The sequence below is a fragment of the Myotis myotis genome, unplaced genomic scaffold (assembly GCF_014108235.1).
Source record: "Myotis myotis isolate mMyoMyo1 unplaced genomic scaffold, mMyoMyo1.p scaffold_m19_p_19, whole genome shotgun sequence".
In the NCBI taxonomy this organism is placed as follows: domain Eukaryota; kingdom Metazoa; phylum Chordata; class Mammalia; order Chiroptera; family Vespertilionidae; genus Myotis; species Myotis myotis.
In genome coordinates this window covers 5,960,232-5,981,335 of record NW_023416323.1, presented here as the reverse complement: position 1 = coordinate 5,981,335, position 21,104 = coordinate 5,960,232, and the positions used below count along the sequence as shown (strand labels likewise).

Here is a 21,104-nt window from a genome sequence, read left to right as displayed (position 1 = left end):
CAAATGTGTTAGAAGAACTGGGAGCAGAAAGGGAATACTGGGGCAATCCAGCTGGTAGTAAGTGTTGGAAGCAGCTAGGACCCCTAGGGCGTGGAGTACAAAGGGGAGAGAAAGGATTCAGAGCCAAGAAGCAGTGGGTGAATAACAGGTACACCAAGGGTTTCATAAGACCCTGACACCCGCTTCCTGGATCGAGAAACCAAGGCCCAGAGGGAGGGGACTGGCTGTGCACAGAGTAATAATGACATCTGTGTAGTGCTTCCTCTCCCAGTCTCCCAGCCAGCTCTCACTGACACCTCCCACCAGCCCTAAGAGATTGGTATTAGCATATCCCCCACTTTACCAATGGGGAAACAAGCACAGGAGGGAGAGCACCAGGCCCAAGGACACAGCTGGCCAGGGTCTTCCCTGCCAAATGGGGGCTCTTAGAGAACAGACACAGCTGGTGGACGCTCAGTATCTGACCACGTGACGTAAGTGGCAGGAGGTGCAACTGTAGGTGTTGCATCTCACCTCCCAAGGTGTGCCAGCTCCTGCCTGTGCATGCCAGGAACTATGCCTGGCCATGACTGAAGAGAAACCGAGGCTCTGGGAAGCGAACTTACTGGCCCAGGGTAGCCAGTGGCAGAGGCTGGATTAAACCCAGGTCCCTATGGCCTTCATAGTCCTTAGGATCCACCTTCTGGATGGTTATGCTTATGAAGTGCTTGGCATAGGGTCTGGCAGAAAAAGTTGACTCAAAATAAAAGTGTAACGATGCCAATTAGTATATAATTATTTATCTATGCAGCAAATCTTTATTGAGCACCTACTCTACCCAGATGCTTTTCTAGGTGCTGGAATATAGCAGCAGGCAAAACTGACAAAACCACTGCCCTCATGGGGCTCACAATCTGGTAGGGGAGACAGGCAAAGGAGCGAAGAGACAACATCTGAATACGATGCTAGTGGTGTCATTGATTTATATGCACCAGTCGGTCTCAAATACCTTGGTCTTCCGGACACCGCTACCTCCCATAAGTCATTGAGATCCAAAGAGCTTCTGTTTGTATGGATTATACCTATTTGATATTTACTACATTAAAAATTAAAACAGATATACTTAAATTATTGATTGATTTAAAAATAGCAATGATAAACCCAAAAGCATTAACCCAAAAGTCTTCTTTTAAGAAGAATAACTAGCCCTAGCTGGTTTGGCTCAGTGGATAGAGCGTCCACCTGCGGACCGAAGGGTCCCAAGTTCGATTCCGGTCAAGGGCATGTACCTTGGTTGCGGGCACACCCCCGTGGGCGGCGTGCAGGAGGCAGCTGATCGATTTCTCTCATTGATGTTTCTAATTCTCTATCCCTCTCCCTTCTTCTCTGTAAAAAATCAATAAAATATATATTTTTTAAAAAAGGGAATAACTATATTTTCAAAACAAAAGAAAATGTAGTCAGAAGACGGGCATTGCTTTCCGTGCTGCAGCTCTCTTTTGTGTCCTGCTTAATGGATGCGCTGGATTGTCACCTGTGCTCATTCATTCTGTTCTAGGGGCACGGGCCACATGGGCCTGCAAAACCCGGGTCTACACTCGGGAGAGAATGATGAAGGCAAATTACACCTTAGTATTTTAATTAAAAGAGTTGTTACCTTGCAGACCTCTTAAAAGGATCTTGGGGTCCTCAGGAGTCCCCAGAGCACACTTTGAGAACCTCTGATGTACTTCCATGCCAGGCACGGATACCCCTTCCTCCCCAGCAGCCCTATCAGGGAAGGGCTGTCCATGACCATTCAGGGCTGTGCTTAGTTCTCCTCCCTTGATACTCCCAGACCACAGCAGGGAAGGTGACCCTCCCACTGGCCCCTGAAAAATTGATCATTGCCTGAGCTGGACTCCATGGGCTGGACAGGCAGTGGACACATGGGGATGACTCAGCCCCAAGTCTGCTCTGAGGGATCGCCCAGAATATCGGCAGAGACAAGTGGTGGCTAGATGGTCAGACAGTGGAGGGAGCTGGCAGTACCAGCAGCCAGGGGCCGAGTGAGAAAAGTGTGGGGAGGGAGGGAGGCCGACAAGCTTGGGTTCAAACCCCAGCCAGGGCACATGTTCCATCCCTCTCTGAGCCTCTGTCATCACGTTCAGGCAGAACTACATCAGGGCCTCCCAGAGCAGGCGAGGTTGTGCACTGGGATGTGGTGAACTCCCAAGAAATGGGGTCTGTGACTGTCAGGTTCCCAACCTGGAACAGAAGCATGCTCCACTGAGGTCAATTTGAGGAGGGTCATGACAGGGGTCTTGACAAAGGTGTGGGCAGGGAATGGGGAGGCCACAGAGAGGGCGAGCAGGGTGGGGTTCAAGCTGGAGACTTTACCTCCCCTGAAGAGGCCAGGGGAGGAAAGGGAGGGGAGAGCCAAGCGGGAGCTGGGGCCCTTGGCCAGGAATGGCAGCCAGCCCTTGGCACTGCTGCAGGGAGGAGCCGGAAAATGATATCCCGGCTTCTCTCTGCTCTCTCCGCTCTCTCCATCCATCTCCTGCTTGTGCCCCGTAGCCCAACCAGTCAGAAGACGGGCATTGCTTTCCGTGCTGCAGCTCTCTTTTGTGTCCTGCTTAATGGAAGCGCTGGATTGTCACCTGTGCTCATTCATTCTGCTCTAGGGGCACGGGCCACATGGATACCCCTTCATGGTGCGTGCACTCCCACAGGGTCCCACACCTGGTTAAATGCTTGCTGCCGCTGTCTTAAAGTTCTGAATGGTATTTGAACAGGGGCCTTGCATTTTCATTTTGCACTGGGCCCCACCCCACCTGGAAGCCAGAGGGTAGGGTGTGTACAGGTCAGCCCCCTGGGGCACAGAGCAGGGTGGAGAAGCTTGCTGGTGGGTCACGAGTGGCAAACGAAGACAGCCAGCCCAGCAGCAGCTATTACTGGGGTGACGAGTGGAGTGGCCTCACCGTGATGACTAACTCTTCCCAGGCCGCTTACTGTGGTGGGTAAAGGCACAAGCTCAGGACTCAGGCAGATCTGGGTTTAGGCCACTTACCAGCTATGTGATGTTAGGCAAGTGGCTTTGCCTCTTGCTCTGAGCCTCAAGAGCCTCCTCCGTGCCGTGGGCGGACCCCACTGCTAAGCCACTCCTTGACAGCAGGACTATGGGGGCAGCACAGCATCACGGTCCAGGCCATGGATGCTGGAGCTTGGCTGCCTGGTGGGAAGCCCTGGCTCTGTGACTTACCCTGGGAATTACTTCTCTTTGTGCCTCAGTGTGTTCTTCAGTAAAATGGGCATGATAGCAGTACTGACCTGCTGTGGACATTATGAAGATTACAAGACACAATGCAGACAGTGGTTTCAGGATTGCTGACCCAACAAATCTAGGATTCAGTATTTGTTTACCGGCTTTTACGTTTTAATTGTCTTCAACCAGAGGAGATACCACTATACTGTGTTCAAAAGTTATTGGGGTTAGTTATTTCTTCATCTTCACAGTGGTTATATTATTATGTGAAGGAGTTGTTTCATTTGTTTCTGTTTTATTCCATGCGGGCATTTCCCCTGTCTGTACAGCTTTTTGTAAATGTATTTGGGGGGTGATAATATGAAGCATTAATATAGTGCCCAAAGTTAGAGCCATCTTCAGTTCACTTAATCTTCCCAAACTGCCTGCTCAAGTGATGGTAACCAGGAGTCCCTGCTTCCTTCCAGCTCACCCATGCCTGGTGTCAGGCCCTTAGATTTGTCCCATTCTCAAGGATGGAAACATCTCACTGTGGTGTTTGCATTTGCATTTTGGGGGGGAACTGGTGAGCTTGGGCATCCTTGTCTCTCTTTTTGGCCATTCAGTTTTCAGAGGAAGGATTTGGGGCCTTCTAGCCAGCTCTTCCCTACCCATGGGGTGCGGTTAGCGTTAGCCCCACCAAGCCCTAGAGATCGTGAAGTGGGGTCCCCATTGTTTAAGGGCGAGTCGGAGACAAAGGGGGGCGGGTGGTGGAGGTGGTAGGAGACTGGCGCTCCAGGTCACAGAGCCTTGGGCAATGGCACTAGCAGAGGACGCCTGGCCTTTTTCCCCAGCAGAGGGAGCCTGAGCTCGAGGCAGGAGTGACTCAGTGGCCAAGGTCCCCAGATGGAGCCCAGCTGGGCCTCAGGAGCTGCAGCTGGGTAGGGGAGGGGCCTCCCAAAGCCCGTTGTCCCCTGGGGCCCTCTGGAGAGCACAAATACTGGGCTTATGCAGGAGGGAGAGGGTGGCCCAGCTGGACACATGTCCTGGCTGCTCCACTGCTCAGTCTACAGGGCCAGGTTGGGCTGGGGAGGTACTGGCTCCCGCTGGAGGAGGGTGGATGTGTGAATGATCCGTCTCCCCTCAGCCTTTCTCTGGGCTCCGTTCCCTCTCTTCCCTCTCTCCCCTCTCTCCCTCTCTCCCTCTCTCCCTCCTTCCCTCCCTCTCTCCCTCCCTCCGGCTCCCTCTCTCCCTCTCCCTCTCTCTGTCTTGCTCCCCCAGTTCTCCTGTGACTGCTTCTCTCTGTTTCTGTCTCTCCCATCTCGGCTTCTCTCCCTCGATCTCTCTTATCACCGTGTCCTCCCCCTGTCCCCACCTCAGCCGCTGCAGCAGGTCTAGGCCATGTGACCCAGAGTCCTCTCTCAGCACCTCCTGCCCAACTGTCCTTCTGGCTGAGGGGCCAGATGGTGGCATCCCCAGCCCCCACTTTCCCAGTCCTCGGGGGCCTGGCCAGCTGGTCTGGCTCAGCCACTGGCTCCTGCTTTGGGGGGAAACACTGATCTCCTGCCATCTGAGGGTCCAGCCAGGGAAATGCGCTGGAGGCTTTGCAGCTGCTGGGCTGAGTCCCTGGGGACTCTTTACCACCCTCCACCCTAAGCACGGCCCCTTCTCTAGCCAAGGAAACACCTTCCTCCCGGTTTTCATTCTTGTGTGCCCCATTTCTTCATCTAGCTCAGCATGGCCTAGGGCGAGCATGTCAAACTCGCAGCTGGCCGGCAGACTGCATGCCTCCTTTGGCATGCGGCCTGCTGGCCTCAAGTTTGACATGCTTGGCCTAGGCCCTGGGGAACAGGCCAGGTTCGGGAGCTCCACGGTCCGTTCCACCACCATGTGACCAAGGGCAAGTGACTTCACTTTTGTGAGCCTCAAGGTCCCCACTTACAAAGAAGCAGAGAGACGGAGAACCACTAGGGTTTTGTGGTCACAGAATCCTGGGATCAAATTCTGGCTCTGGCAGTTTTTACTCGGGACCAGGGACTGTTCCTCTGTGAGCCTCAGTTTCCCTCTCTGGTAAATGGGAAGGCAGCAAGGTGGATCTGAGTAGGAATCAGGTTGATCTGGGGTCAGGACTGGCTGTGTCACTACCAGCCGGCGCCTGAGGCTTTTTTGGAAATAGGCTTTCTTTTGAGCTCCCCCCTCCTCCTCCTTCTCCTCCTCCTTCTCCCCCCCCCACCCCCACCCCCGCTCCTCCTCCTCCTCCTCCCCTCGTCGTCGTCCTCCTCCTCCTCCTTCTTCTTCTGTCTTAAATTTTTTTTCTTTTTTATAAAGCTGATATCTGATTCCATACCATAAAGTGCACACTTTTAAAGTGAACAGTTCAGTAGTTTTTAGTGCATTTGCAAAGTTGAGCAACTCTCACCACTAATTCCAGAATATTTTCATCACCCCATAAAGAATCCCTGTGCCCATCAGCTCCCTCTACTGATCTACTTTCTGCCTCCAGACACCTGCCCATTTTGCACATTTCACGTAAGTGGAGACATGTGGTGCCTTGTGTCTGGCTTCTTTCACTTAACAGTGTTTTCAAACGCCATCCATGTTGTGGGATGTATCAGTACTTCATGGCTCCTCTGGTTTTAATGTTTAAAGCTAGTTTAATTTTTTTAATGTTAATCTTTAATGCTACCCAGCTAAGAGAAGCACAACAGCAGGGTGACTAGTCAAACAAAGTCAACACACGCTTGCAGAGACCTGCTCTGTGTAGGCACAGCGCCAGGCTCTGGGATCCCACTGTGAACAAAACCATCGTCCCCTCCCCGCCTTCCTGACCTCATACCCTATTGTGAGGAATACATGAGTTGTTCCTTGTCTAGTGCTTAGAGCAGGGCCTGGCATGGAGCGGGCATCAGGATGTGTTACCTGTTACTGCTGTCGCGGTAAGAACTTCAAGCAGAAGGGTGAAAAGGAAAAAGTCTTCCTTCCCCGCCACACCCACAGTCACACTCTCCAGGGGTGTAACTGCTCTCAACAGTTTCCTCTCTATCCTCCAGAAATACCTATGCACACACACACACATATGGCACACACACACTGTGCTGAAGCTTGCCTTTTTACTTGACAAAATACCCTCGGTATCCTTTCTTGTCACAAAATCGATGGCTATACCATCCTTTTAAACTGTTGCATGGTATTCCATGGGCCAGGTGGGCAGCCTGTCTTCAGTCATCCTTCTGTTGAGAGATCCTTGGCGGTTTCCAATCTGCTAGCATTAATAGCACTGCAGCACGCATCTCTGTCTGTACGTACTTGAGCCCGTGTGCAAGTGTTTCTGGAGAAAATGGTCCTTAAAGTGACCCTCCGGGGCCAAAAGGTACGTGCATTAAAGGTAGCCATTGCTAAACACCCTCCTGAAAAGGCAGTGGGACACCTGCAGTGCGACCAGCAGCATCCATCGTCCCTGCAGTCACCACCGTTAGGTATTGGCAAGCTTTTTCATTTCTGCTAATCTGGGAAGTGACAGATAACTGTCGTGTCGTTATTTTAATTTGCTTTGCCCTGAACATAGAAGGAGGCTGGCCATCTTTTTGTGTGTATAATGACCAGTGTGCTTCTGCATTCTTTGCCAATGTTTGCAGGAAAGGATGTACATTAAATGGGTGTTCAAAATACGTGGCATGTTCGTAGAAGTAGGAAAGTGTCAGTGTCTGGAATCATTCCGTCTGAGGTCATGTGGTCACTTGCTGGAGGTTGTGGACGGGTTTTCATTTAATGGGAAGTGGGACTTATAACGTTAACATTTCAGACTGTATTTAAGAGTTTCCTGAATTCTCATTTTCATTTTCCTAGCGAAAAAGGTTTTCTGGGTTACTGTTTTATTTTTCTTTGATTTCTGTAGCTTATGATGAAGCCTTTTAAAAATTTCCATCTTAGATGGTTTTGACTTGTTATAGTTTGATTTTCACTCATTTTTATGACCCTTACAGAATATGAACTGTATCAGCTGGGACTCTTTGTGGTGCAGTTCATAGGACTTAAACGCAAATTGACTTAGGCTAAGAAGGGATATGTCGGCGCCCGTACTGAAAAATTCAGAAGGTATGCAGCTTCTGGCACGGCTGGGTCAGTTACTCAAATTATGTCCTCAGACATCTCTGTTTCGGCTTCTGCACCCTGCTTCCCTCTGTGTTGGCCTCATTGTTGGGAGCCTGTTTCCCCGTCGTGGCAAGATGGCACGCAGTATGGCAGGTCTACATTCTATCAGCTCAGGAACCCCGTGGGAAAGAGAGCACCCCTTCTGAGCTCACGCACGGTTCCAACAAAAGTGGAAAGAGTTTTCATTGGCCAGTTTTAGGTTACATGCCATCTTTTACCCAACCCTTGTGGCCATGGTGATTCAGTATTCTCATTGGCAGGCCTGAGTCACATGACCATTCTTGGACCCACTGGATTTCATCAGCTCTTCTGGAAGCCAGAGGGTTTTCATTGGCCCAGCATAGGTCGCATAACCCGATCCCATGGCCAGGGTGATTTCAGTGTCCGGTTGGCCAGGCTTGGGTCATGTGGTCACCCTTGGCCCTGTAGGTTTTATTAGTTGCCCAAGAAGCTCAGGACCTGAGAGTGGGATTTGAGGTGCTGGGAAGGAAGGAAGGGATGGGTGGTGAGTAGGCAAAACCAACAGCTCTGCACTAAAGAACCTTAGAACAAAAATCTTGACGTGGTTCTTAAGTTTTAAGCTCTGGCTTACAGTCTTTTGCCCTAATCTGTTACCACTCAATTCATTGTTATTTTGTTTTCTTTTCTAGCTTCCCCCCATCTGTTTAGAATCACACAAGTCATATGTGCATATTACTTTGAGTAAAAGCTCTTACTAACCTACAAGTCTTCAGTGAAACAAAGCTTCCCTTTAGTATACCTCCCAGTCTCACACCCCAAAGAGAACCTCAGTTATTATTTGGTGTGCACCCTTCTTGACCTCTTTCTAGCATTTACAAATTTACCTATGTGGGTTTTTTATGTTTTTATTTTGTTTTTCATGTTTAATTTTAAAATTTAAATAAATACATTTTATGTTTCAGACATCAAAAAACTGCCTTAGCTGGTTTGGCTCAGTGCATAGAATGTCAGCCTGCAGACTGAAGGGTCCCAGGTTCGATTCCAGTCAAGGGCACATGCCTTGGCTGCAGGCTTGATCCCCAGCCCTGGTCGGGGCATGTGTGGGAAGCAGCCAATCCATGTGTATCTCTCACATAGAAGTTTGTCTCTCTAAAAATCAATGGAAAAATATGCTCGGGTGAATAGTAACAGCAACAAAAACACATATAGCCTGGTCAGGTGCTCAGTCGATTGGAGCGTTGTCTCATAACCAAAAGGTTGTGGGTTCGATTCCACTCAGGGTACATACCTAGTTTTTGGGTTCCATCCCCAGTCAGGGCACTCACGGGAGGCAACCAATCAATGTTTCTTACATCCATGTTTCTATAAAATCTCTTCCTTGCCCCCTCTCTTTCTCTCCCTTTCTCTCTCTCTCTCTCTCTCTCTCTCTCTCTCTCTCTCTCTCTCTCACCAATAAACATATCCTTGGGTAAGAATAAGGGGGGGGGGCATATAAAAACCCTGTGTGAGAAGTCTCTACTTCATTCCCATTCACTACATTCCCATCCCCAGAATAGGTACCATCTGTTATTAATTCTTGTTTATTGCAGGGAAGCTTTTTTCTTTAATATTTTTTATTGATTTCAGAGAGGAAGGGAAAGGGAGAGACAGAAACATCAATGATAAGAATCATTGATTGGCTGCCTCGTGCATGCCCCTACTGGGGATCGAGCCCACAGCCCAGGCATGTGCCCTGACTGAGAATGGAACCATGACCTCCTGGTTCATAGGTCAATGTTCAGCCACTGAGCCATACCAAGTGGGCTATTCCAGGGAAGTTTTATGCATGTGCAATCCACTACAAATATATATTAAAATGTATGTCGAAAATTGCTTTTCCTCTTGACAGTAAGTCTCGACTATCATTCAACACTGTTATGGATTTGTTTAACCATCTCACTCCTAATGGACATTGAGGTTGTTTCCAATTTTTCCCATTATAAATTCTGCTATGATGAGATCCTTGGACAGACATCTCTGCTACAGTGAACATCTTTGGACAGACATCTTTGTGCATATGTGCCAGTACTTCTTTAGATATATTCCTAGAATCAGATATACAGGTGCTGGATCAAAGCATTTTGACACAGTTTGCATTCTGATAGGACCTGCCAAATTGCCCTTTAAAAAGGCTCTATTCATTTACACCACTGCCCATGTGGCTGAGTGTGCGATCTCCCTGCATCTTTGTCAACACTAGATGTTATTGACCTTTTAATTTTTTTTCCTTTGGCAATCTGATGAGTAGAAAAGGATACCTTGTTTAATTTGTATTTTTCTGCTCATTAGTGAGACTAGGCGTGTTTCATGCATTTATTTTTTCTTCTGTATGTTGCCTCTTCACATATGATGCCCATTTCTCTCCTGGGTGGTATTTCCTTGTTGATGTCATTCATTTGTACCTTGAACAAATCACAGTTGAAGGACGTGCTATGTGTCAGGCACTGTTCTAGGAACTCGGGAATACAGAGGTGAATTGACACAGCCTCTGCCCTCATGAAACTCACATTCTGGAAGAGGAGACCAATAAAAAACCTGGTGGATGGGTGTGAAGAGATTACTAGTAAACCTCGTGGGAGGGTGGGTAGGTAGGAATAGATTAACCAAGTTACTTGTATGCATATATACATAACCCATAGACACAGACAATAGAGTAGTGAAGGCCTAGGGAGGGCCGGGGAGGGGCTAGAAGGGTCAATGGGAGGGAAAGGGGACTTATGTAATACTTTCAACAATAAAGATTAGAGGGGAAAAAAAGAATAGGGTTGAAAAGCAAAACAAGCCCTAGCAGGTTTGGCTCAGTGGGGACTGACAGGTTCCGGGTTTGATTCCAGTCGAGGGCATATGCCCGGGTTGCAGGCTCGATCCCCAGTAGGGGGCGTGCAGGAGGCAGCCGATCAATGATTCTCATCATTGATGTTTCTATCTCTCTCCCCCTCTCTGAAATCAATATATATATATATATATACACACACACACATATGCAAAACAAAAACAGAACAAAACCTACAAATAAAAACACCCAATTCAGTGCTGTGGAAACAAAGGGAGTAGTTTAAAGGGGAATTCTTTGATTATTAAAGACAGTATTCCTTGCTTTAATACATATTAAATATTTTTCCAGTTTGTCATTTGCCTTTAACTACATCTAGAAACTTTGGTTGTTGTGAAAGGATTTTATGTGGCCAAATTTGTAAATCTTTCCCTTTATGGTTTCTGTGCTTGGAAAGATTTTCTCCATCTCAAGATTATAAAACCATTTGCCCAGGTTTTCTTATTCCATTTACCTTGTGGGTTTTCTTATTCCGCTTAATCCATCTGGAATTGTTCTCAGCATAGAGAGTGAGGAAGAGATCCAGCTAACTTGGTTAGCCAGTTGGCCTATGACCATTTGTTGAATAATCCATCTTTTCCTTGGAGATTTGAAATGGCTTCTATAAAATCGATGAATTCTCCTCTGCTTTTGCACTTTGTGCCTATCCTATATCACATCAACCATTTAAGTCGCTAGAATTTTGTATTTATTTTTGCAATTTGGAAATGTTGGTTCTTTGGACAGATTACCTAACTTCTCCGGGCCCCAGTTTTCTCCTCCGTAAAACAGGGATACCATCAACCGTGAAGGTTTTTCTGAGAACTAAAAAAATTAATGGACGACTTTAGTCCAAGGGGTCAGGTGAGCCTCTTGGGGAAGGTAATATTTGATCTGAAATCTAATTGACAAGGAAGTACCTGCGCGGCTGAGGGGATAGCAAAGGCAAAGGCCCTGAGGCAGGAACTAGCCAAGCGGGTTGCAGGTCAGAGAGGAGGCAGGCTTCTGAGGGACTTGGGCAAGGGCAGAGTGGACTGGTGGGCGCAGCGAGGGCTTTGCTGTCACTGTCACGGTGTTGGAGAGCCCCCGCAGGGTCGGGAGGGAGAGCGGGGCCCGTGACGCTGCCCTGTTCCCACAGTCCATGGAGTCGCAGGTGGAGGAGTGGTACCGAGAGGTGGGAGAGCTGCAGGCGCAGACGGCGGCGCTGCCGCTGGAGCCGGCGAGCAAGGAGCTGGTGGGCGAGCGGCAAAGCGCGGTGGGCGAGCGCCTGGTCCGCCTGCTCGAGCCGCTGCAGGAGCGCCGCCGCCTGCTGCTCGCTTCCAAGGAGCTGCACCAGGTGGCGCACGACCTCGACGACGAGCTGGTGAGGCCGGGAGCGGGGAGCCGGGCGGGAGGGGGCGGGACCAGGGTCACGGGGCGGGGCGTGAGGCCAGGGAGGTCGGCGGGCCAACCGGGTGGAGGCGGGGGCGAGGCCAAGGGACCTTGGCGGGTTCAAGGGTTTTAAGAGACCCGAGACTCAGTAATTCAATCTTTCACTCATTCACTTATTCATTCGCTTTTTCACATTCATTTACTCGCTTTCAATCATTTATTCATTGTCTCATTCTTTTGTACGTCACTCATTTAATTGTTATTAATTTATTCACTCATCATTCATCCATTCATTTCCTTTCCGTCACTCACTTCCTGATTTGCTCATTCATTCATTCACTCACTAATTCATTTTATCATTCTGGCTCCAGCCCTGTGCTTGGAAGATGCTGGAGTCACAAGGATGACCAAGGCAGACCCCTTTGCTGCCCATAGAGGCTCAGAGTCCAAAGGGGAAAACAGACTTATCTGTCCCCAGATAGTCACAGGGTGGTTAGGACTCTGATGGGGGGGAGGGGAGGGTGTCAGAGGGCTATGGGAGCCCAGAGGAGGCAACTGGTCAAGGTCCGAAGTCAGGGAGGGTTTCCTGGAGGAAGGGGTGTCTGTGCTCAGATGTGAAGAAAGAGTACACATGAGCTTGCTGAGGGAGGAGGAAAGGAATTCCAGGAAGGAAAGCCTGCCTGTGCAAAGGCCAGAGATAGGCATGGGCCTGGCTTGAGTGCAGAGAGTAAGATGGGGCATTGTCCAGAGAGGCGGCCAGTGATGTGAGCAGGCTCTTAGGCAACAAAGGGCCTTGGATCCTGTGCAGGTGGCTCACAGTTTAGCTGGGATGCAGGGATCCTGGGATGCATTCTCCCCTTGACCGGCTCCCTGTATCCTCTCCAGGCATGGGTCCAGGAGCGGCTGCCACTGGCCATGCAGATGGAGCGAGGCAATGGTTTGCAGGCCGTCCAGCAGTACATCAAAAAGAACCAGGTGAGCAGATTCTGGTCGCTGGTGGGGATTAGGACACATTTGCATTTGAGTGATAGAAAATGCTCAAGGTGCTTAAAGCCAAAAGGCGGGATTAATTGGATCTTGTCGCTGAAAACACAGCAGGTACAGATGCGTCCAGGTGCTCCCATGATGTCGTAAATTGCTCTGCTTCAGCTTCTTTGTTTGTTTGTTCTGCATTGGTTTTGTTCTTAAGCCAACTCTCTTCTCCTGGTGGTAAGAGACCTCCAACAGATTCAAGTTTATATCCCACACAAAACTGAAGAAAATTTCTCTCTTTAAAAAGATGCCCAGTCTCAGTAATCAGCAATAGTTCCAGGAATAACTCTTATTGGCTCAACTTGAGTCACATGTCTACTTCCTGAGCTAATCGTGGAGGGCAGGGGTTTAGACGGCTGAGGTTGGCTTGGTCCCCGCTAAGGGCCCACTCTCTGAACAGCTGGTGGAGTCAGCCTAACTTAATTACCTGTGATGAGACGGAAGCAAGGAGGTTCGCCAAAAGAAAGTCAGAGTCCCTTGACTAGAAGGGGAGTGGCTGTTGGGCCACGAAAAAGAAAAACAACAAACAAAATCTCAAAACGCCCACAGGGAGCAAGAACAGAGAGGATCGGTGAGAGTGCTGACTTCTGAGCTAAGCACCGTGGGGCTTTCAAGCCTCTAAAACAGTGGTCGGCAAACTGCGGCTCGCGAGCCACATGCAGCTCTTTGGCCCCTTGAGTGTGGCTCTTCCACAAAATACCGACTTCTGCGCATGGGCCACGAAGTTTCAAACGCACTGTACATGCGCGCCCGCACGTGGTATTTTGTGGAAGAGCCACACTCAAGGGGCCAAAGAGCCGCATGTGGCTCGCGAGCCGCAGGTGGCCGACCACTGCTCTAAAATCACTAGGTCTCTGTTGCACTCTCTGGGCCTCAGTTTCCAGGCCTAAATAGTAGAGAGTTGGTCTAGAGCAGTGGTTCTCCAATCGGTTAGGAGAGAAAACCTTTGGTCAAAGCAACTCTTTTACCAAAGCTCAAAGTAAGGCACATAACAGAGGAATAATAATAATAACAATAATAATAATAACAGCAAAAATGCATTGATTAAAGATGACGTGCCAAGTACTGTCCTAGGGGGTCGTGTAGGTTATTTTATTTAATCTGCACAATAACCCTCTGAGGTAGGTATTGTCAATACCCCTTTTTACAAACAAAAAAAAAGTTGCAAGGATGGTGGGGAGGTGGGTACACAAATTATTTTGAAAGGTTCGTGATCATGCTGCACCAGATGGAGCTTTTTAAGAGGCTGGAGTTTTTCTCACATTTTGTTTTTCCATCTTGATGAAATTACTCTTTGCTGTGGACGGTGCTGGGGACACGCATAGCCGGCTCATCACTTTCAAGTGCACTGAATGTTTAAAACTGGAGCTCAGCCGGGTGTGAGAGGGCTGGGCCCACAGGGGCTGTTAAAAGAACAATCGTTGCTGATATTGACTGAGCACCCACTGTGTGTCAGGCACAGTTCTAAGTGCAGCATGGTACAACACCCACACAGGCGGCCACTAGCCATGTGACTTGGCCGTGTTCCTCAACCTCTTGGTGCCTCAGTTTCCTCATCTTTACAATGAGAATGGGGTTGGAGTGAAGACTGGATGAGCAGCTGTGTTATGTAAAGCCCTTACTCAGCAAAGTGCCTGGCAGGTAGCAGCCACTCAATAAGTGTTGACTATTATTATCTCCCTTTGAAGGGACATGAGGAAACAGGCCCAGGAGAGGTCAAATAAGGTACTCCACAAGGACAGAGCTGGTGGAGGGAAAGTCTGGGGTGATGGAGTGTTCCATGTGCTGATCTGGGTACCCCTAAGATTTGTGCACGTTGCTATGTGCAAGTTATACTCCAATTGTCCCTACGCAGCCTGATTGCCAGGCCTGTGTTCTCTTGTGTCACCAGGCGTCTTGGTTCTGGAGCCTGTTTTCAAATCCTGTCACCCCTCTACGAGCTACTTGTTCTCAGGGTGACGTGTTCGCCTCCTGTGCCTGCTTTCCCATCTGCCACACGGGGTCTGAGCGAGTGAGGGAATGAGTAACGGCTTGTGTGGGGCCTGGCCTGGCTGGTTGATGTGCGGTTGTTTGCCCGCCTCTCCTGGGACGTGCCAGTTGCGGAAGCGCACGCGTTCCTGCCTGGCTTCCGATCGCGGCTCTTCACGCACCCCCACCTCGCGTCCCCAGGGCCTGCGGCGGGAGATCCAGGCGCACGGGCCGCGCCTGGAGGAGGTGCTGGAGCGCGCGGGCGCGCTGGCGGCGCTGCGCAGCCCCGAGGCGGAGGCGGTGCGCCGCGGCCAGGAGCAGCTGCAGAGCGCCTGGGCCGGACTGCGCGAGGCGGCCGAGCGGCGGCAGCAGGTCCTGGACGCCGCCTTCCAGGTGGAGCAGTACTACTTCGACCTGGCCGAGGTGGAGGCGTGGCTGGGCGAGCAGGAGCTGCTCATGATGAGTGAGGACAAGGGCAAGGTGCGCCCGGGCTAGGGGTGCGGGGGTCTGGGAGCGCTGGAGCCCGGGCCGGCCGCTGCCGCCTCACCGCGGCGCCGTGTGCCCACAGGACGAGCAGAGCACCCTGCAGCTGCTCAAGAAGCACCTGCAGCTGGAGCAGGGCGTGGAGAACTACGAGGACAGCATCGCGCAGCTGTCGCGCCAGTGCCGGGCGCTGCTGGAGTTGGGGCACCCGGACAGGTGGGCAGGCGGGAGCCCTCCCTGAGGTCGGGAGTAGGAGTCACATCTGGGAGGCCTGGACCAGGGTGAGATCGGAGAGGGGGCACAGGGCTAGACCTCCGTCCACACAAACCTGGAGGTGAGGAGGATTGGCTGCGGACTCAAGCAGGCAGTCAGGAGCCCCATCCAAGTCACTGGAGGGCAGGGCCCCGGCCGCAGATAGAAAGGCTGTGGGGAGGGGTGGGGAGCTTAGGGAGCTAAGGAGGCAGTTTTCCCCAGTGCTGAGATGCTAGTACTGGGTTGACGGACTCCAACACTTGCAGAAAACAGAGTCCTGTGTGGAGGAGTCCCAGGGAGCACTGCCCTACCTGAAGGTTCAGAGGAGACAGCCATGCCCTGGGAGGGTGGCAGGGGCCTCAGCTCTGTCCTGTAAGCCTCAGGGGCTCCATCTCTGCCCCACCCTGTCCCCCACCAGCGAACAGATCAGCCGGCGGCAGTCTCAGGTGGACCGCTTGTATGTGGCGCTCAAGGAGCTGGGCGAGGAGCGCAGGGTGGGCCTGGAGCAGCAGTACTGGCTGTACCAGCTCAGCCGCCAGGTGGACGAGCTCGAGCACTGGATCGCCGAGAAGGAGGTGGTGGCTGGCTCGCCTGAGCTTGGCCAGGACTTTGAGCATGTCACGGTCAGTAACAACAAGAACACCAGAGGCTACTGTGTATGTGACTGAGGTCCTCTGGGCCTCCGTTTCTCCGTCTGTAATACGAGGATAATAATAGCACTTACTCATGGCTCTGCTGTAAGCCAAATGAATTAATATGCAGTAGTCCCCCTTATCCACGGGGAATCCGTTCCAAGAGCCCAGTGGATGCCTGAAACCACGGATAGTACCAACCCCTATATATACTATGTTTTTCTATACATACGTGCCTTTTTACTTAAGGAAGCATTGGGCAGCTTCTCTTTGGCATCTCCAAATTGCCAGCAATACAACGCTTGAGCTTTGGGGCCATTGTTAAGTGCACTAAGGCTTACTTGAACACAAGCATTGTGATAACATGAGCGTCAAGTTCAGAACCTAGTGGCTACTGACTCCAGGCGGGGAGTGTACAAGGGAGGAGAGGCTGGACAAAGGGAAGATTCATGTCCCGGGCAGGACAGAACGAGATGGGCTGAGATTGCATCATGCTACTCAGAATGGCGACAATTTAAAACTTATAAGTTGTTTATTCCTGGAGTTTTCTATTTAATATTTTTGGACCATAGTTGACGGCAGGTAACGGACACTTTGGAAAGTGAAACCCCAGATAAGGGGGATACCTGTAACGTAAGGCACTTAGGACAGTACTTGGCACACACAATGCCTAACACAGTGAGTGTTATTATTATTTCACCTTATTATTTTTATTATTGTTGTTACTATTATTGCTACAAAGTGCTCCATAAGTGTTAGATGTTATGTTTTATTATGACTCTTATTATTATTACTGTTATGACTCTGACCTGCCATCAGATGGTGGGCTGGAGGGACCTGGTGTATACACACACCTGTGCCCATGCTGTGCCCCCCACTTCCTGGTGGCAGGTGCTGCAGGAGAAATTCTCAGAGTTCGCCAGCGAGACCGGCACAGCAGGGCGGGAGCGGCTGGCAGCCGTGAACCAGATGGTGGATGAACTGATCGAGTGTGGCCATACGGCAGCGGCCACCATGGCTGAGTGGAAGGATGGGCTGAATGAGGCCTGGGCTGAGCTGCTGGAGCTAATGGGCACCCGGGCCCAGCTGCTGGCTGCCTCTCGGGAGCTGCACAAGTTCTTCAGCGACGCCAGGGAGCTTCAGGGGCAGATTGAGGAGAAGCGGAGGCGACTGCCCCACTTGACCACCCCGCCTGAGCCCAGACCCAGTGCCAGCTCCATGCAGCGGACTCTTCGAGCCTTTGAGCATGACCTGCAGCTCCTCGTATCCCAGGTGGGGTGACGGCGGCCAGGAGGGAAGGTGGGAGGGCCTGGGCAGCATGGCCAAGCGATGTGGGCAACACAGCAGGCAAAAGTCAGGCTGTAGAGCATTTTAAAATTAGATGGTGGAGCAGATACTACAGAACAGGCAGAAACTGGATGGTGGCCAGGTAGGAAACGGCACCCAGAAATCAGACAGTGGCAGAAAAGAGTGGTGCGGTCTGTCTGATTAGACAGTACTTCCAATACAGGTTGGGCAGGGCTTCTCCTCCAAACTGTGAAGTGAATCTTTCCCAAATTCAGATCGTCTAAAGGGAATTGTGGAAGGGTTAAGAGAAATGTGGCTGTGGGCAGATGGAAAGTAGCAGGTCTCTGATAGAAATCATATGATTTTCCTTAACAATTTTCAATGGGGGGTAGTTAATGGAAATTGCACAGGAGCTAATAGAAATCAGGCAGTGGGTCTGACAGGAACGGGGAGATGGAGCTGAGAAATCATATGGAAATGAAACTGTGGGCATAAGAGAATTCAGACAGCAGAACGGAAGGAAACGGGGTTGCAGGCATAATGGAAGGCAGAAGTTGGACAGTTATTTGTTCATAAATATGCAGATGACTTTTAGAAACCAGGCAGAGAGATTGATAGTGATTAAGTGGTGGATCTGATAGAAATGTGGTGATTGCTCTAAGGTTGAATCAACAGACAGTGAGTCCAATAGAACTCACACAGTAGAACCAGTGGGAACTGGGCAGGAGACCTGACAGTAATCAAATAGCCATTCTGAAGGAATTTGGGCAGTAGCAGGTAGGTATGAGTCTGAAAAAAATTGAGTGAAAAAAAATGGACAGCATGTCTCATAAACATTGAGAGGGAAAGAAATTTCCTGAAAGAAATCAGATCAGCCTGAACCATGACAGAGGTGGGCCTGAGAAATGTCTACAGACCCACTAGACATAGAGCCTCAGACCAAAAGAAAGCAGAGTGTGAACTGAGAGAAATCTGGTGGTAGGTCTAAAAGAAGTCAGAACCCAGGTAAGTCAAAAAGAAAGGCAACAGATAAGGGAAACCCAGTTGTGCTATATCACCAGGGTGCGAGCTTCTTACATTGTTAAGCTCTGTACCCAGCCAGCAGAAGGGGGAAAGAGAGGGCGGAGCCTGGACCCCATGGAGGGATGGTGCTCTGGACTCCATGGAGGCTTGGTGCTCGACCTGGCGTGCCCCTCAGGTACGGCAGCTGCAGGAGGGGGCAGCACAGCTGCGGACGGTGTATGCAGGTGAGCACGCGGAGGCCATCGCCAGCCGGGAGCAGGAGGTGATGCAGGGCTGGAAGGAGCTGCTAGCAGCCTGCGAGGACGCCCGCCTGCACGTCAGCTCCACAGCCGATGCCCTGCGATTCCACAGCCAGGCCCGGGACCTGCTCTCGTGGATGGATGGCATCTCCGGACAGATTGGGGCAGCTGACAAGCCCAGGTGCTCCTCCTCCCACCTCAGGCTTCCTACCTGCCTCTGGGCAGCCACCCCCAGCCCATCAGCGGTCCTGTTCCCGTAAGAATCACAATAGCCAATACCTGCAAGGCACCTCTGTGTGCCAGGCACTGTTATAAATGCTTTGTGTGTATTAAGACCCCTTGTTAGGCCTAATATTGGGGGCTCAGTGCACAGGGCATCTTCATGCCTTCTCTCCTTCCCAGGGTGCCATGGCATGGGACGGGCTGCAACCATGATAGGGACAGGGAGGTGTGGACTGTATGTGTGGCTTAACCTGGTAGACATGAACTTGTTGCTTACATAACGGTTCATGTGGGTGCCCGGCAGAAGCCTGAACCAAGTGATTGGGAGCTAGGTCCTTCCATCACGCTGCCCTGCGAGCCATTTCCTGGACCCTCTGGGTCCAGCTGCAGATGAGGAAAAGAGGATCACATGGGAGGTTTTAGGAACTAAGCCTGCACTCACATAGCATTGTTTCTGTGACTGTGAGGCCTTGCGTCTACATTCGTTTACTCAGCAAATATTTATTGAATGACTACTGTGTGCCAGATAGTGAGCAAAGCCAAGCCCCTGCCCTAATGGGGCTTATATTCTGAGGATGGAGACAGGCAACAGATAAGTAAACAAACATGTATTATTATTTTAGACTAGAGGCCCAGTGCACGGATTCATGCACCACTGGGGTCCCTCGGCCTGGCGGCCTGTAGGGATCAGGCCAACACCAGCTCTCCTACATCCCCCGTGGGGTCCTGGATTGCGAGAGGGTACAGGTCAGGCCAAGGGACCCCACCAGTGCACTATCGTGGCTGGGGAGGGACTATGGGAGGGCTCCAGGGCGTGTCCAGCCTGTCTCGCCCAGTCCTGATCAGCCAGATACCAGCAGCAAGCTAACCTACGGGTCTGAGCGTCTGCCCCCTGGTGGTCAGTGCACATCATAGCAACTGGTCGAATGGTCAAACGAATGGTCAGACACTTAGCATATTAGGCTTTTATTATATAGATATAGAATAGTGATAAGTGCTCTGAAGAAAAATAAAGCAGGGTAAGGGGATGAGGTGCTAGCTGGCAAGGCTTTTCTGAGGATGTCAGGTTTGAGACCTGAATAAAGTGATGATGAGTTGGGTAAGTTTGGAGAGAAGGGTTTCCAAGTGCAGAGGCCCTGGTGAGGTAGGTGTGGCCAGGCATGTTTGAGGAAGAGCTAGACAATCATTGTGGCTGGATGGTGAGAGTGAGGGGGAGCGTGGAATGGATAGGAAATGAGGTTTGAGGGGCAATAGGTCTGGCGAGGCGTTTGCCTTTTCTCGGAGTGAGATGGGAGCCGTGGAAGGGACTAGAGCAGGGGAGTGATGAGATATGATGTACATCTGAGAAAGAACACTCTCGATGCCTCATGAGAAATAGTGTGGAAAGCAAGGCTGGAAGCAGGTAGACCAGTTTAGAGGCTGCTGTGATAAACCAGTGAGAGATGATGGTGGCTTGACCCAGTGTGGTGGTTGTAGAGGTGGGGAGAAGTGATTGGTTTCAGGAATTTACAAAGTCTCTTTATTATGAAAAATTTCAAATATATACAGAAGCAGCTATAACAGATAATGTGTGTGTAACGAACACCTGGCTTTAACAACTATCAACATTTGGCCAATCTTGTTTCATCTCTGTACTCCCTCCCCCACCCCTTGCTGAGTTGTTTTAAAACAAAGCTCAGGTGTCATATCATTTGAGTTAGCTTCAAGGGTGGAGGGAAAAGGAGTCACAGGGGAGTGACGGGGGGGTTTACAGAGCTGGAGAATTTCAGAGGAGAATCAGATCATTCTCGATGGTCTAAGTCTCAGGTAGAAATCATTACAATGTGAAACCTTCACAAATAAGTTTGGGCCTTTTAAGTCTTATAAAGCTATACTTGCTGACTGGTGGAACATTCAGAAATGTGGAATTTGTTTTGGACACATGACAGCTGAGAACAGCACTGTCCTGGTGTTATACAACGCAAGCCACAGATGTGAACCACACACATAATTTAAGATTTTCTTGTAAACACATTAAAAAGGTAAAAAGAAGCAAGTGAAATGAACTTTAGTAATTCATTTTATTTCAGCTGGTAAACCCAAAAACTATACTTTCATCATGTAGTCAATATTAAAATTATTGAGATATTTGATGCTTTTTTATAGTAAATAAAATATGGTGTGTATTTTATACTTCAACACATCTCAGTTCAGACCAGCCACACTGCCAGTGCTTATCTGCCACCACGGCCAGTGGCTCATGTGTTGAACAGCACAGACTTGGAAGGTTAGAATCACTGGCTGGAGGAACCTTCAGAAGCATAGCTTTAGAAAATTGGAAAATGTTGGCTATTGAAAGCCTAACTTAGAATCACAACAGTGTGACATTGTAGCAGCCTGGGAAAAGTTGGAGTCATTGAACCAGGGGAGGACCTTGGCCTTGTTCATAG

At 50.2% G+C, this 21,104-nt stretch overlaps 1 protein-coding gene across 3 annotated transcripts in view; it reads left to right on the top strand.

The window, feature by feature from the left end:
- Positions 1 to 21,104, top strand: part of SPTBN4 (spectrin beta, non-erythrocytic 4) — an 82,188-nt gene that overhangs the window by 53,264 nt on the left and 7,820 nt on the right. For 2 of the 3 annotated variants that reach the window (XM_036346143.1, XM_036346145.1), the window contains 7 exons: positions 11,305 to 11,529; positions 12,423 to 12,512; positions 14,739 to 15,017; positions 15,106 to 15,236; positions 15,691 to 15,895; positions 16,796 to 17,176; positions 18,390 to 18,634. In XM_036346143.1, the coding sequence (XP_036202036.1) occupies positions 11,305 to 11,529; positions 12,423 to 12,512; positions 14,739 to 15,017; positions 15,106 to 15,236; positions 15,691 to 15,895; positions 16,796 to 17,176; positions 18,390 to 18,634 (1,556 nt within the window). The remainder of the gene's footprint in view (positions 1 to 11,304; positions 11,530 to 12,422; positions 12,513 to 14,738; positions 15,018 to 15,105; positions 15,237 to 15,690; positions 15,896 to 16,795; positions 17,177 to 18,389; positions 18,635 to 21,104) is intronic. The other variant, XM_036346144.1, reaches the window with a different exon arrangement.